The 15360-nt window shown below is 54.0% G+C and overlaps 1 protein-coding gene across 3 annotated transcripts; it reads right to left on the bottom strand.

Moving 5' to 3' along the window:
• Nucleotides 1-5050: 5050 nt before the first annotated feature.
• FLYWCH2 (FLYWCH family member 2) lies at nt 5051-15083 on the bottom strand. Of its 3 annotated transcripts, none has more exons than XM_035022041.1 (4): nt 14935-15083; nt 9557-9658; nt 7828-8265; nt 5051-6207 (listed from the first exon to the last, which is right to left on the bottom strand). In XM_035022041.1, exons 3-4 carry the CDS (start codon nt 8156-8158, stop codon nt 6107-6109), a joined length of 432 nt encoding a protein of 143 aa, XP_034877932.1. In that variant the 5' UTR covers nt 8159-8265; nt 9557-9658; nt 14935-15083; the 3' UTR covers nt 5051-6106. The 3 variants fall into 3 exon arrangements, with proteins under 3 accessions (XP_034877932.1, XP_034877930.1, XP_034877931.1); XM_035022039.1 differs by having other exon boundaries at nt 5051-6210; nt 14935-15074; XM_035022040.1 differs by lacking the exon at nt 9557-9658 and having other exon boundaries at nt 5051-6210; nt 14935-15074.
• Between the last annotated feature and the right edge of the window lie 277 nt (nt 15084-15360).

Raw genomic sequence — 15360 nt, 5'->3', positions numbered from 1 at the left:
GCCCCACTAGCCGGGAGCGCGCGCCACCCCGCGGGGGAGCCGACCTCTTGGAACGCCCAAACGGGCTCCCAGCGAGCATGCGCAGCAGGGCCGCGGGGCCCCATTCCTTGAGCAAACTCCTCTTCTCCGGCTCTTCTGTGAGCGGCGCCGAGCTGGCTGCCTGACCAATCGGCGCGGGGATATGGGGCAAGGGTTTGCGAAAGGGGCGGGGCAAGCTCAGGATTGGGCGGGGGCGTCCGGGGGCGGGGCGTCGGCCGGACAGGCGGCAGGGACTGGGGATTCTGGGCGGGGGCTCTGAGACTAGGGAGTTGACAAACTCAGATTTGAGAGGGAGAAGCAGACTTGCCGCTGAGCAGAGAGCCCCATGAGGGGCTCCATCCCAGGACCCCGAGGTCATGATCCCAGCTGAAAGCAGACGCTTAACCGACTGAGCCACCCAAGCGCCCCATGCCTGGAGTTTTCAAAGTTCATCCATGCTGCAGCCTGTGGAAGTATTTCGTTTTTGTAATGGCCAAATAATATTGCATTGTATATATAGACTATGATTTGTATATCCGTTAATCTATCGATAAGCATCTGGGTTGTTTCCAGGTTTTGGCTACTATGATTCACGCTGCTATGAGCATTCATGTCCAGATTTCTGTGTGTACGTATGTTTTCAGTTCTTTGGGGTGTGCACCTAGGAATGGAATTGCTCGGTCATATGGAAACCCTATGTTTAGCCATTTGAGGAACTGCTAGACTGTTCTCCACAGGGTCCTCACCATTTCACATTCCTATGAGCAGCTTATGAGGGTTTCAATTTCTCCACATCCCTGTCAACACTTGCTATTATCTGAGTATAGCCATGCTGGTAGATATGCAATGGTATCTCATTGTATTTGGGTTTTTTTTTAAGATTTTATTTATTTATTGAGAGCGAGAACACAAGGGGGAGGGGCAGAGGGAGAGGTAGACAATTGAGCCAACCAGGTGCACCAAGCTTTTGCAATTTTTTTTTTTAGCTTTTGCAATTTTTAAAAAAGATTTTATTTCATTTATTTGAGAGAGAGAGCATGAGCATGGAGAGGGGCAGAGGGAGAGAGAAAGAAGCAGGCTCCCTGCCAAGCAGGGAGCCCGATACGGGGCTCAAGCCCAGGACCCTGCAATCATAACCTGAGCCAAAGGCAGACCCTTAACGGACTGAGCCACTCAGGCGCCCAGCTTTTGCATATTTACTGTTAATTGCTTGTTTTACACTTTGCTCTTCTTATCGAAGTCTAGTTGACAAACAATGTTATATTAATGTCAGGTGTACAACGTTGTGACTGGGCAATTCTATATACTAGGCAACAGTACACCACAATGAGAGTGGTCAGACCTGTCACCACACAAGGTTATTACAGTATCACTGTATTCCCCAGGCTGCACTCTTCACCCCTGTGATTTAGCCAACACATTTTTTTTTAAGATTTTTATTTATTTATTGAGAGAGAGAATGATAGAGAGCATGAAAGGGAGGAGGGTCAGAGGGAGAAGCAGACTCCCTGCTGAGCAGGGAGCCCGATGCAGGACTCGATCCAGGGACTCCAGGATCATGACTGAGCCGAAGGCAGTCGCTTAACCAACTGAGCCACCCAAGCGCCCATAGCCAACACATTCTTTTTTTTTTTTTAAAGATTTTTATTTATTTGACAGAGAGAGACATAGCGAGAGAGGGAACACAAGCAGGGGGAGTGGGAGAGGGAGAAGCAGGCTTCCCCCTGAGCAGGGAGCCCGATGTGGGGCTCGATCCCAGGACCCTGGGATCATGACCTGAGCCGAAGGCAGATGCTTAACGACTGAGCCACCCAGGCGCCCCTAGCCAACACATTCTAAAAGCACTACATTTTTACTCCCCCAGCACCCAAACTGAACAGCAAAAACAATGGAACTTCATTTTTTGTTGTTGTTTCTTGTGTTTTTGGTGTCATATCTAAGAAATCACTGCCTAGGGTCACCTGGGTGGCTCAGTCAGGTGTCCCGACTATTGCTCCTTTGTAGTAAGTTTTGAAATCAGAGTGTGAGTTCTCCAATCTTATTCTTTTTCAGGATGGTTTTGGCTGTTCTGTGTCCCTTCAGTTTCTAGGTGTCATCTTCTTTTCAGTCTTTTTTTTTCTTTTAAGATTTTATTTATTCATTTAGAGAGAGAGAGTGAGAGCGGGAGGCGGGGCAGAGGCAGAGGGAGAGGGAGAGAATCTCACGCAGACTCTGCACTGAGTGAGGTGTAGGACATGGGCTAGATCTCACAACCCCCAAGATCACGACCTGAGTGGAAATCAAGAGGCTGGAGCTTAACAGACTGAGCCACCCAGGTGCCCCTCTTTTCAATCCTTTTGAGAACAAATCTCAATTTTACATCGAGAAAACACGGCACAGCAATTATTTTTGTGGGTCTCTGGCTTTTCACTGAACTCTACATTGTAAACATCCCGTATGTCATAGGCTTATTTTATATTTTTATATTTATATTTTACAATTTAGTTCTTTTCTTGGTGGACACTGCAGTTCTAAATCCCGTTATTATAAATACTAACCCGTGGTTGCTTCATTCCTAACATTTGGGAAATCTGGGTGAAGAGCATATAGGAATGCTTTTACACTTCTTGCAACTTTCCTACAGGTGTGAAATTATGAAATTATGCCAACATAAAAGGGCAAAGAGGGGCGCCTGGGTAACTCAGTCGGTTAGGTGCTGACTCTTGATTTTGGCTCAGGTGGTGATCTCAGGATCCCATGAGACCTGGCACCTCCTCCCTCCCCCACGGTCCCTCCCTTGCCCTCCGGTCCAGCCCCACCCACAGCCCACAGCCGCTGGACGCTTGTCGTTCTCCGACCACCTAGTGCGGTGGGGACCTGGACCACAGCGGGGAGCTGCGGGTCTCGGAGCTGCGGGCTTGGGCGCTGCTTTCCTGGACACTTGGCGGGCGGCGGCCTGAGCGGCCCCAGTATCAGCCCAACTGCCGCCCCAGGTACGGGGACGCCCCCGCCTCCACTCCACACGGCGCCCCGGGCCCTCTGCTCACCGCGACCCTCCCCAGGCCCGCGAGGACCCTTGGATCCGCCCGCTCCCCTTCGCCGGGCCGAAGCCCGCAGTGTTCCGGCTGCGCGTCCTCTGCGCCTTTGCAGAGTGAAGACGCTGCTCCTCTCCAGAAACCCCCACGCTGCCCTGACACCCCCGCCCCTGCGCCTCCCTCCTGTTGCCATAAAGCTGCTGCTGGAAGTGCCCCCCCTCCCGGGCAGGTGCAGGTGCAGGTCCCGTGGGGCCAGCCGGTCCTCCGACTCCCGCCCCGCCACCCCTCGGCGCGCCCCACTCCCTGTTCTCCATCAGCCCCAGATCCACAGGGACGTCTCAGGGGCCCAAATCCACAAAGACCCCTGCTCCGGGGTGCTAGAGCTTCTGTCGCGGAGACCGGGCGAGAAGCAGTGGCTACAATGAGTTGCGTGGGCGGTTACAGGTGGTGCGTGCGACGGGGGTGGGGCGCTGCAGGTGGTTACGGAGGAACCCTGGCGGCCGGATCGCCTACGCCCACCCCTGCGGAAGGCGGGTCGGAGCCGCTGCGCGCTCCTTCCGCTACGGAGGCTCCGGGACCGCGGCCGGCGAGCCGCGCGCGCCCCCTGCCGGCCGCCGCCCGCCTCGGCCCCGGTGCGGGCGGTGGGAACCCCGGGAGCCAGAGCGGAGGCGGTGCTCACCAGAGAGGCGGAGCGTGCTGCTGCTGTCGCTATTATGATTACCATTCTCTCGGTGACAGCACCCGTGGACAAGGACGCGTGGGGCCGCGGGGAGCAGGGGAGTTGCTGGTCCTCCCCGTGAGCAGCGGTCTCCCTTGTGGAGCTTCGTCCCGTGAAAACCCAGGGCTACTTAAAGGCTTGTAGAGCAGCTGGAGAGGACCGGGGTGCAGCCGGCGTCAGGACAGCCGGATGCCTGGTCTTCCGTCCCCGTAGTGGCATGCTGCAGTCCGTAAAACCGCGTTGGAAAGTCATTCGTAATGGATTAGGAGAAAATGAGCTGTATCATCCCAATTTTCTGAATATGAAAAATGTATAGACTTATCTCTAGATGATAGAATTACTGGAGATATTTGTAACACTTTTTCATAATCAGTACGTATTTATTTCAATGACCATGAATTATCTTTTTTTTTTAGCTTGAGGACCAATAAATTATGTTTTGAAGGAAGTGTATAGTCATCTTCTTTACTTTTTTTTTTTTTTAAGGGGCGGGAGGGGCAGAGGGAGAGGGAGAGAAAGAATCTTAGGCCGACTCCATGCCCAGCGCACAGACGGCTGGGACATGGGGCTCCATCTCAGGACCCTGAGATCATGACCTGAGCTGAGCCGACAGAGCCTCGCAGATACCCTGACTCTTGAGGCAGAGCCTCCTTCATTTTATAATGAAGCCCCCCAACCAAGCCTCTCACAGAGTGCAGAGACCCAGCGCTGGCATCAATCTGTGACCTCTGAGGATTTTCTGCTCTAACATCGGGGGAACCACTGTTCACAGGAACACGGCGATTCTCCTCCTGGTCGCTGGCACTGTCCCTCCCCGATGGGACAACCTGTCACTGAACCAGTGTCAAGTCTTGACAGCACCGCCCACCTCCCCTCGGTCTCCTGTCCCCCAAGGCCGTGGTGACCTTCTTGCCAGACTTTCAGAGCCCCCTTTGGACATTTCCAGTCGGTTCCCCTCATGGAGCCCGTAGGCTTTGTACAACAACGCTGACCATGTCCCTCGTCTGCCTAAATCCTTCCCTGGCCTCCCACTCCCCATCATGAGCCTGGAATCCTCCCTGTGGGCTCCAGGCCCCGAGACCCTGAGCCACTGCCCACCATGTCCTGCCATGGGCCAGGTCTGCTGGGACAGCAGGCCGAGCTGCACCAAGTCGCCCCTTGCCGGCCCCCCTGTCCTCCTCAGGCCCCTTCTTCACTCTGCTTCCCAGGGGGAACCCCACCACCAACTCCTCAGGCGTTCCTGTCATCTGACCACACCAGCCCACGAAGGGGATGATGCAGAGCCACAGGAAAGGAGAAACATGGTGAAGAGCAGAATCTATTTAAATATCAAATTAGGACAAAGGAACATTTCAAATGATGGTTACAGAGCATAAATGTTAACAACCACGCTGGAGGAGAAACAGAGCAAGATGGAGCTGGGCCAGGAGGGGTGCTGAGGAACTCACTTTTCCTAAGAGGGGTCCATAATGCAAGCTAAATTTGGGAAGATAATGTTCAAAAACATAAGGCCTCTAGTCTCAACATTTTAGAAATAATCCATTTGTTTCCTTTGCCCGATGGCAGTTTCCACAAAACGAGGACCATGTGAGGTGAAGCCAACTGGAGGCCGAAGCCTTTCCTGTGGGGGGCCTCCAGGGAACCCTGACTTCCGTTTGTAGGGGGGTAACTGTGTTCTGTTCACTCCCTCCTCCAGCAGGGGTGGCACCCAAGGTGCCTGGGGAGGGGTCAGGTGCCCAGGAAGCTCAGCCCCCAAATCACCCAGAAGGAACATGATAGGGGCATCATACACTACGGTTGGGGCCCACCCCCTCCCCAGCAGAACTCTGGGCAACCATGAACACAGGCTCCCATGAGGGGTGGGGGGAAGCTGTCAGTTGGTGGGATGTCTAGAGGAGGCAAGCCTCCTGGGAACAGGCCCTGGAGGGATGGTCAGGGAGGGGCTGGATAGGCTTCCCAGGGGCTCAGGCCTGGGGGTCCCACTGCACCCCTTTCAAGCCAGAAACAGTAGGAAGGAGAAAGCTCAGAGAGCCCACCTAGTCTCCAGGCCAGTGGTGGCTCTCCAGGCTGAGGGGCCGGGGTCTGAGCCCTGGGACAGGGCCCGGGGAAGGCTGGTGGGGTTGCGGTGGGGTCTCAAAGGACCACAGAAGGTTATAAAACCTGTCCATAATGGGACCTCGCATACAGCTTCTTTTTTTCTTTTTGAGGTTTTTTTTTCTGTTTATAAAAGTAATTTATGCTTGATTTGGAAAAAATTACACAATGTTTGAGAATGAAAACCAGTTGCAACTGGGTCCCCAGCAGAAGTCACAGCCAAGGTCACTGATCCAGTAAGGGCATACCATGCTTGTCAGAGTTACAGGAGGGTGCTGGGCATGACGGCATCTGCGGTGGGCTCCTCCCCTACGACCTCAGTACTGGGGGCAGACTGCCCTGCCAACCTTCCATCTTCTTTTCCTGCTGGAAGAGAAAGGAGTGGGTCAGGCTGGTGTCACAAAGGAAAAGGGAGGGCGGGAAACCCAGGGCCTGAAGCTCTCAGTCCAGCCAGGGGATGCTCTGGGATGCCGTTGGCTGACTTACAGAAATAATTGCTGATTTCAGAGACGTGCTCCCTAAGACCACCAGCCCAGGGACAAAGAGGCTGTTAAAGTCATTTCCAGGGAACTTTGGGCGAAATCTGGGTTGAGCACCAGGAAGCCACTGCTACCCCCACCACCTGGCCTGGGATGGGATAAGAGGTGGGAAAGTCTGGGGACCAGGTATTGAGGTAAACACAGGTGGCACGTTGAGGGGGTTGCTCACTGCCCAAGAGCACCTGCCTAGGGGAACTTGTGGGGCTGAGATGTAGCCCTTGCTCTGCCCTCCAGCCCTCCATCTGAGGACGAGTGGCTTCGTTTTAATTCTCACCAAGGGGCCACCTGCGGTGGATGGGGCCCACATGGTGCCAGAGCCCAGGCAGATCCGAGAAGTGCGCAGAGGTCTCAGACGGGGTGGAAGGACCAGGAGACGGTCCATCCCACCCAGCTCCGTTAGAAGAACAGGCTCTGACCAGACGCACCCTACTCTACCCTCTGCAGTGACCAGCTGGTGGCCTCAGAGTGGTGACTTAGCTCCTAGAGCCCTGCCTCTTCACAGGTCATGGGGACCACACTCTCCACCCCTTGGATTGGTGGGAGGCAGCAGGTAGACGTGAGGGCGCACTTGGGGCAGGACTGGCCAGTAGAAACACTCAAGGGTGAGCTGGACGTGCCGCAGAGGGGCCTCCAAGCTCTGGGGGGATGGGGTCCCCCGAGTCCTTGAGTGCAGCCCTGTCCAGCAGTTGAAGGAAGCTGAGGGGTCCCTTGGGTCCCCTGAAACTCCAGGCCTGTGGCTGGGGACTCCCCCATCTTGGGTGCCATGGTGTCTTGGTCCAGGGGAAGCAGTGGAGTTCCCTCCCCTTGGACCTCAGACCACTCACTCCTACACTTCCACCAGTGAGTGGGGTCCCCTACACTGCCCAGGCCAAGCGCCCTGGCTGGATCCAAGGGGGCCACCTGTTCACAGGCAGCAAACGGGGGCCAAGTGTTGTGGTTTTATTGTCCCCATCTTCTCAGGGTACAGCAGACCCCACTTCCACTTGTGAAGAAACCCAGCTCAGCTTTCCCCAGCCACTGGGCATCCCTTCCCTCGAACGCCCCTCAGGAGTCCATGGTCAGAGAATGCATCCATGTGCCGATGTCGCCCACAGCAAGCCGGGTGGGGGTGGGGGGCCTGCCTGGGGCCTCAGCAACATATACCCCTAGACCCCCAGACACATAAACATATAGACACGGAAGAACAGACAGGAACAGAAATAGGCCCAGGACCCACACAAATATATCTGGAGGGACACACCCACTCCCCCTCCCAGGCCAATCCCCATATAGACACGTGTGCGTGGAGGCCTACGGACATGCAGGCCCTACACCGAGGTATAACGTGGACAGCATGTGACTGTGCAGAGCCAGCCCGGCCCCCAGGCTCCTGGGTGTCAGGGGACTTCCAACCCCAGGAAGGTCTTGACCACACCGTGCTCACTCCAACCGCCCGGGACCTCACCTGTGTCCAGCTTGCTGCGTTTCTGCTCAGGCTCCTGTGGGGGTGCCTCGATGGCCCTCTGAGCCTCAGGATGGATCTTGAGGAGGGCTTTGGCAAGGGTGGCGGGGCCGGGCACTCCCAGGGACATGATGCAGTGCACCCCTTTGCGCTTGGCCCCTGCCACCTTCGCACTGTCCTTAGAGGCCGTCAGCAGGACCAGTTTGGAGAACTTCCTGGGCTTCCTGGGTGCTGCAGGCACAACATCTGTGCCTGGCTCAGGGCACTCTGGGGACGGCTCCTGGCCAGCCTTCACACTCTCGCCCTCTTGCTCGCTGGGCTCCGGCAGGGGCATTCTGGGACGATGGCCTGTCCCCTAGGCCACACTCAGGCCCCAGCAGATGGAGTTCTCTTCCTCCTCCTCCTCCCTGGTCGGGAACCTGGCAGTCCAGGGGCTCTGTCCTAAGGAAGGAGGCAAAACCCATCAGTGGAGGCCCCCTTGGGCCTGGGGCTCAGAAAATGGACGTGGGGTGGAGGTGGAGGCAGAGGGGGCTGAAAGGCTGGGGAGGGTCTCACACGGAGCTGGGGAACCCCGGGTTGGTGCTTCCACTCGGCTGCATCCTCTCAGGCAGCTGGGGTCTGTCACCTCCCCTCCCCAAATGCCACTTTCCTGTCTGTAAAATGTGCCACAGGCAGGGCTCTCTGGGGGCTGTTGGGGTGCAGGCAGTGAGGCACTGAGAACCGTGAGCTTCTACAAAGAGAGGCCCATAGGTGCTGAGCACGTGGGATGTGTCTTCACAGGGTTTCCCATTTAACTTGGCCCCGTGTTATGAAAGTTAGTCATTCTTGGGGTGCCTGGGTGGCTCAGTCGGTTGGGTGTCTGCCTTCGGCACGGGTCATGATCTCAGGGTCCTGGGATCGAGCCCCACATTGGGCTCCCTGCTCAGCTGGGAGGTCTGCTTCTCCCTCTCCCACTCCCCCTGCTTGTATTCCCTCTCTCGCTGTCTCTCTCTCTGTCAAATAAATAATAAAATCTTTATAAATAAATAAATAAATAAATAAATAAATAAATAAATAAATAAAATGCTTTAAAAAAAAGAAAGTCAATCATTCTTTTTTTTTTTTTTTAAAGATTTTATTTATTTATTTGAGAGAGAGAGAACGAGAGACAGAGAGCAGGAGAGGGAGGAGGGTCAGAGGGAGAAGCAGACCCCCTGCCAAGCAGGGAGCCTGATGCGGGACTCGATCCTGGGACTCCAGGATCATGACCTGAGCTGAAGGCAGTCGCTTAACCAACTGAGCCACCCAGGCGCCCCGAAAGTCGATCATTCTTATTGACCCAGTGTACAGATGAGGACACTGAGGGACGGCAGGATGGCCAATATGGCCATGAAGTGCAGAGCTGGGAGTCTGGTCGAGGGGGATCCAGAGCCCGCCCCACACAGTACCTGGTGTGCCTCATCCAGGACGACGGTAACTGGCCTTTCTGAGCACCAAGCCTCAGGGACCAGCACTTGGCACATGGGCTCATGTCACAGACTCTCCCAGAATGCCTGGTGGCCTTCCTCCTGACACTGTGTCACAGGGAGACCGAGCCGGGCACCCGCCGGCGCTCTGCAGACCACAAAGGGGACGCCTGGCTCTGGGAGGCAGGACTCTCTGGACTCACAACTAGATCCATCTCCCATCCCAAGCTGGAGGCCCTGGACCACGCAGCACTCAGGAAATGCTGGGGTCCCAGGAAGGCAGTGACCTTGTGCCTGAAGCGGGGCTGGCGCTGCCTCAGCTGGGAGGGGACCAGGCTATAGAGGTGTCCGGAGAATCCACAGTCACTCTGGGCTCCCTGGCTTCTGGCCTGGAGAAGCAGAAAGGACGTATGACAGGGGCCGACGGCAGGGCAATGCGGAGTAGCCTTTTTGTCTGTTGGGCGCGACTGAGTGCTGGGCAGTTGGCAGGGTCTTCGTCAGAGTACAGTATTAGCCCAGAAACAAGACCTCATCCTTAGCAGACATCTCCCCTGCTCATCTCAGAACCCAGGCAACGGCAAGTCTCACAGACATCTACCTGCCCCCTGACCCTGTTTATCTAACCCGGTTTGCAGTTCTCACTGTTTCCTGGGACCCCTCCCAATACATATGGCTTGAGGAGGCCATGCCCCGATTTCCAGTTCTCTAAGACCCCATCCATGAGAGAAGTCAGGGTGCAATGCCAAAGAGGGTTTGGGGTGCCTTGTCCCCTGCAAGCCCTCCTCCCCAGTCCCTTGGCCACTAGACATAAAAGCAGAGACCTCTTGGACTGCGACAGACATGGAGCCCTCACCTCCTAGGGGTGAGCCCTCAAGGAAATCTGCCTGGTAATGGGTCACCTGACCAAGGCACCCCTGGGTTCAGTGTCTCTATCCCTCCTGCCCCTGGCCCCCCAGTTCAGCCCTGGGACAAGCCAACCCCTGTTCCCACAGCGCAGTCCTTCCCTGCCCTGCCCATCCTGTCCCACAGGGTGACATAGCAGTCCTGGAGGAACATGGGGACCAGCTTCAGAAAGGACAACACCAAAGCCTCCCCTGGAAGAGCCATTCTGGGCAGAAAGAGGTTATGGCAGAAGCCCTAGCACAGGCCGTCCTGCCCAATCCACATTCAGATCAGCTTCAGTGCACATCTCCTGGAGCCAGCCCACCTTTCTGGCTTGTAGGCTCCCCCTAGTCTGGGGATGAAATCCTGCAGCGCTGGACCCCTTCCTCACACCATATACAAATACTAACTTTAAAATACTCTTTAGGGGTGCCTGGGTGGCTCAGTCGGTTGAGTGTCTGCCTTCTGCTCAGGTCATGATCCCAGGGTCCTGGGATGGAGCCCCACATCGGGCTCTCTGCTCAGCGGGGAGCCTGCTTCTCCCTCACACTCTCCCTCTGTGCTTTCTCTCTCTCTCTCTCAAATAAATAAATAAAATCTTTAAAAAAATAGTCTTAAAAAAAAAGATAGGAGTAAAGCTTCATGACCTAAAATCAGACAAAGCTTTCTTCAATATGACATGAAAAGTACAGGCAACCAAAGAAGAAAGAGATAAACTGGACTCCATCAAATTTTAAAACTTTTGTGAATCAGAGGACACCAACCAGAAAGTTAAAAGACAGTCCACAGAGTGGGAAAGAATTTTTGCAAATCATATCTCTGATGAGGGAATTATATCTGGAATTTATAAAGAACTCTTACAACTCAGTAACAAAAAGACCAATAACCCAATTTAAAAATGGGCAAAGGCTCTGAATAAGCCTTTCTCTAAAGAAGATCTACAAATGGCCAGTGAGCATATGTGATGCTCAACAGCATTAGTCATGAGAGAAACACAGAATAAAACCACCAGGAGATACTACTTCACACCACCAGGATGCACATAATAAAAGGAACACACACAAAAACCAGACAAAACAAGTGTTGGTTTGGATGAGGAGAAACTGGAAGGCTCTTACACGGCTGGTGGGCTTGTCAACAGCACAGCCATGTTGGCGGTCTGGCGGCTCATCAAAACGTTAAGCACAGAGTCACCATATCACCCAGCAATTCCACTCCAAGTACATGTGCAAGAACTGGAAACAAATGTCCACATAAACACTTTTAAGTGAGGGGCGCCTGGGTGGCACAGTCAGTTAAGCTCCCGATTCTTGATTTTGGTTGGGGTCATGATCTCAGGATCGTGAGATCAAGCCCCTCTTTGGGCTCTGTGCTCAGCGCAGAGTCTGCTTAGGATTCTCTCTCTCCCTCTCCTTCTGCACCACCCTCCCCCCCGCTCTCGCTCTCTCTCTGAAATAAATCTTGAAAAAAATTTGTATATGAATGTTCACAGCAGTATTATTCACTGTCATCAAAAAGTGGAAACAATTCAAATACCCATCAACAGATGAATGGATAAAAGATGGCATATCCATACAATCGAATATTGTTTGGCAATTCAAAAAAATTATGCTACAACATGGATGAAACTTTAAAAGATTATGCTGAGGGGTGCGTGGCTGGCTCAGTCAGTAGAGCATGCGACTCTTGATCTTGGGGTCGTGAGTTCGAGCCCCATGTCAGAGGGTAAATTGTAATCTTAATTAAAAAAAAAAAAAACCTTAAAGGAGCACCTGGGTGGCTCAGTTGGTTAAGCGACTGCCTTCGGCTCAGGTCATGATCCTGGAGTCCCGGGATCGAGTCCCACATCGGACTCCCTGCTCAGCAGGGAGTCTGCTTCTCCCTCTGACCCTCCCCCTCTCATGCTCTCTGTCTCCCATTCTCTCTCTCAGATAAATAAATAAAACCTTTAAAAAAAAAAACAAAAAACCTTAAAAATAAATAAATAAATAGAAGATTATGCTGAGTGAAAAAAGCCAGTCATAAAAGACCATGTATCATATGGTTCCATTTATATAAAATGACCCAGAGACCAATCTATAGAGTAGAAAAATCTATCCTTAAGAGACAGGAGATGCGTGGTGGGCTAGGGGTGGGGGGAGGGCAGCGGGAGAATGAGGAGTGACTGCTAGTGGGGATGGCTTCTGCAGTGGGGAAGGCAATCTTCTGAAACTGACCATGGAGATGGTTGTGCAACTTTATGAATACATCAAAAGCTGTTGAATTGTACCTTGTGAGAGAGTGAGCTGCACAGTATGTGAGTTAGCTCCATAAAACTATTAGAATTAGGAAAAAGGGAAATGAAGTCTACAACCAGTGGTCCCCCAACTTCACCATACCTTAGAATCACCGGGGTTCTTGTGACAAATGCACAGTCCTGGATTACTCCACTACCCGCCCCCACTCAAGGGGTCTGGAGAAGGGTTGGAAAATCTATATTTTTTACCAGTACCCCATCTGATTCTGATACTGTGAGAGACACGGATGGTGCCATGGGCCTTTCACTCGGGAAATCTGTAACTGCTAGTTGATGGGTTGAACTGCTTGTCAATCTCTCCATGAACAGGAGTGGGTACGTCCTTCAGGCTGGATCAGCCTCTTTTCTGGAGTCATCCTTCTAGAAATTTTCTAGGTGTGGAGGGAAGACTTGACAGGCAGCTATTTTAAGTCTAATATATATTTTTTGAAAGTTAAATTTCACTCAATGAAAGTTCACTGAATTTTTATTTCATTTCATTTCATTTTAAAGATCTTATTTATTCATTTGACACACAGAGATACACAGAGAGAGAGACCATGAGCAGGGAGAGAGGCAGAGGGAGACGGAGAAGCAGGCTCCCCGCTGAGCCAGGAGCCCGATGTGGGGCTTGATCCCAGGACCCTGGGATCATGACCTGAGCCGAAGGCAGACGCTTAACCATCTGAGCCACCCAGGCGCCCCTTTTATTTTATTTTTTAATAACAAAATAAAATAAAAAATAAAACACAGGGCTCACGACCCTGAGATCAAGACCTGAACTAAGATCAAGAATCAGATGCTTAACCAACTGAGCCACCCAGGTGCCCCAAATGAACAGAATTTTTAAAAGCGAAGTAGAAATGAATTAAAAAGAGCAAAGGGCTTAATAGTTCACTTCCCTTACTTGACACCCTTTCTCTAATTCTGAAATCCGGTGGTTTGAGATCACCATTGACCTCCAGTCACCCATTCATCCTAACCCGCTGTCATGACATGGGTCTGCACAAAGCCAACCCAGAAGTGTCAAGGTGGCTCAGTGTGAACCCCAAATCATACGACATTAGGAACTCGCAGGAACCCCTCAGACACTCTGGGAAGCAGAATCAGGGCCTAATGAACGAACCTACAGGACGAAGTCTGCAGATGGGGTGAAAGTTACTAAAGTAGGAGAGCAGCTTGGATGACCCGGGTGGGTCCAATCACAAGGGTCCTAAAAAGTACAAAAGGGAGGCAGAAGAGAGAAGGAGAAAACTGGATAGAAGCAGGGTCAGAGAGACCGGGATGGTGCTGGCTTTGAAGAAGGAGGGAGCGGCAGGGAGCCAGGCAATCTGGAGGCCTCCAGGAGCTAGAGAAGACAAAGAAACAGATTGTCTCTCCTGGAGCCTCTAGGAAGGAACACAGCTCTGCCTGCACCTGATTTTAACCTCCTGAGACCCACCTCGAAATTCTGACCTCCAGAACTATAAGACTGTTAGGAAGCTGTGTTGTTTAAAACCACTACATTTGTGGTAATTTGTTACAGTAGCAACAGGTAACTAATAACAAGGTCCGATCCCTTGTTCCTGAGGCTCTGGAAGGCGTGAACCCTGCCCAGCCACTGACGAGGGCTCAAAAGAATGACCTCCACACATATGGGAGAAAAATGCCACCAAAATCCACCGGCACCTGTGTCCTCAGCCACAAGGACAAATCCCTCACCCTCTCCGGGTTGGTTCCACCTGTATGATGGGAATGGTGGGGAATTTGGCAGAGGTTCTTAATAGCAGGTAGGCAAGGGTACGCTGTTTCCAAAAGTCCTGGGGGTACTGGCAGCTGGGCCCCAGATCATCACTGTCCCACGGGGCTCACAGAGGACTGTGATTGGGCTGCCGGTGGGATGATGGGCCCACTCAGGTGCGCAGGTACACATCCTCACAGGGAGAGTTTCAAGGCAGCAAGGATCCAAAAAAGGTCAAGGACTGCTACTCTGTAGTACGTAGGGGAGAGCCTGCCCACAGTGGGATTTTCAGGTAAGGACACCACCTTCCCCTCAGCGCCCTGGCTCTTAGGTACCTGTACTCCTCCTCATACACTGTAATTTATCATCAACCCTGTCTGTGCTGCACCCAAATGGCCCCTCCTCTCGGCTCCCCTCCCCTCCGGTTAGTACCACCACCTCGTCAGCAAGCCTCTGGGGTGTCCCACCCCCCTGCCCCAATATCTCACAACTCCAACTGCCAGAGTGGGACGAGGCTGAGGATGGCTGCAGGGAGGGAGGCAGTACTGGGTGTGGTCAAGGAAAGGCAGACGAATGTGGGGATCCTTGACTGGGGGTGTCGGGGTTCAGTCCGGAGCCGGGTGGGATGGGGGGAAGGAGGAGCCAGGAGGAAGGAGGCGGCCTGAGCGCCGGGACGCAGAGCCGGGTGACCCCCCCTCCCAGCATCAGCAGCCCCGGGGACCCCCGGGAGGGCCGGGCCACTCCGTGGGACCCGGGACCCTCCCCGGCCCGCTGGGGCCCGTGCTCACCGGGCACCGGCAGGGCGGCGGTGGCAGCGGAGCCCTCCCTCTCCGGCGACCGAGCCGCGGCAGGTCCTGCAGCCTCTTGCCTGGGGCCCCGCCTCGGTTCAGGCCGTCACCTCAAGCTGGGGTCACGGAGCGAGCATGCGCAGCAGGGCCGGGCGGGGGCATTCCTTGGGTGAATTTTGCTGCTCCGGGTCTTCGCCGCACGGAGCCGAACTGGTGGCCTGACCAATCCGCGCGCGGGGGCGGGGTCACGGCGCGCGAAGGGGGCGTGCCCAGCCCGGGATTGGACAGCAGCGCCCGGGGGCGGAGCGCCAGCGTTCCTACGGCCTGGAATCGAGCTCTGGGCGGGGCTCTCCCAGCTTCAGAGGGTGGGTTTAACTGAGACCCCGGGACTTCTCCGGGGGGTTGACGCCTGCTAGCGGCGAAGGA

Source organism: Mirounga leonina, unplaced genomic scaffold, assembly GCF_011800145.1.
Source record: "Mirounga leonina isolate KUSES-001 unplaced genomic scaffold, KU_Mleo_1.0 Mir_175, whole genome shotgun sequence".
Taxonomy (NCBI): Eukaryota; Metazoa; Chordata; class Mammalia; order Carnivora; family Phocidae; genus Mirounga; species Mirounga leonina.
Note: the sequence above shows the minus strand (reverse complement) of the source record. Positions and strands in the feature narration are given on the sequence as shown.

What these genes read in the sequence shown, in the direction of transcription:
- FLYWCH2 (XM_035022039.1), bottom strand. Translation starts at nt 8,158, where the DNA reads ATGCCCCTGCCGGAGCCCAGCGAGCAAGAGGGCGAGAGTGTGAAGGCT. An exon ending in ACGCAGCAAGCTGGACACAG is followed by an intron (nt 6,211 to 7,827) that starts GTGAGGTCCCGG and finishes TTTCTCTTCCAG; the next exon opens with CAGGAAAAGAAGATGGAAGG.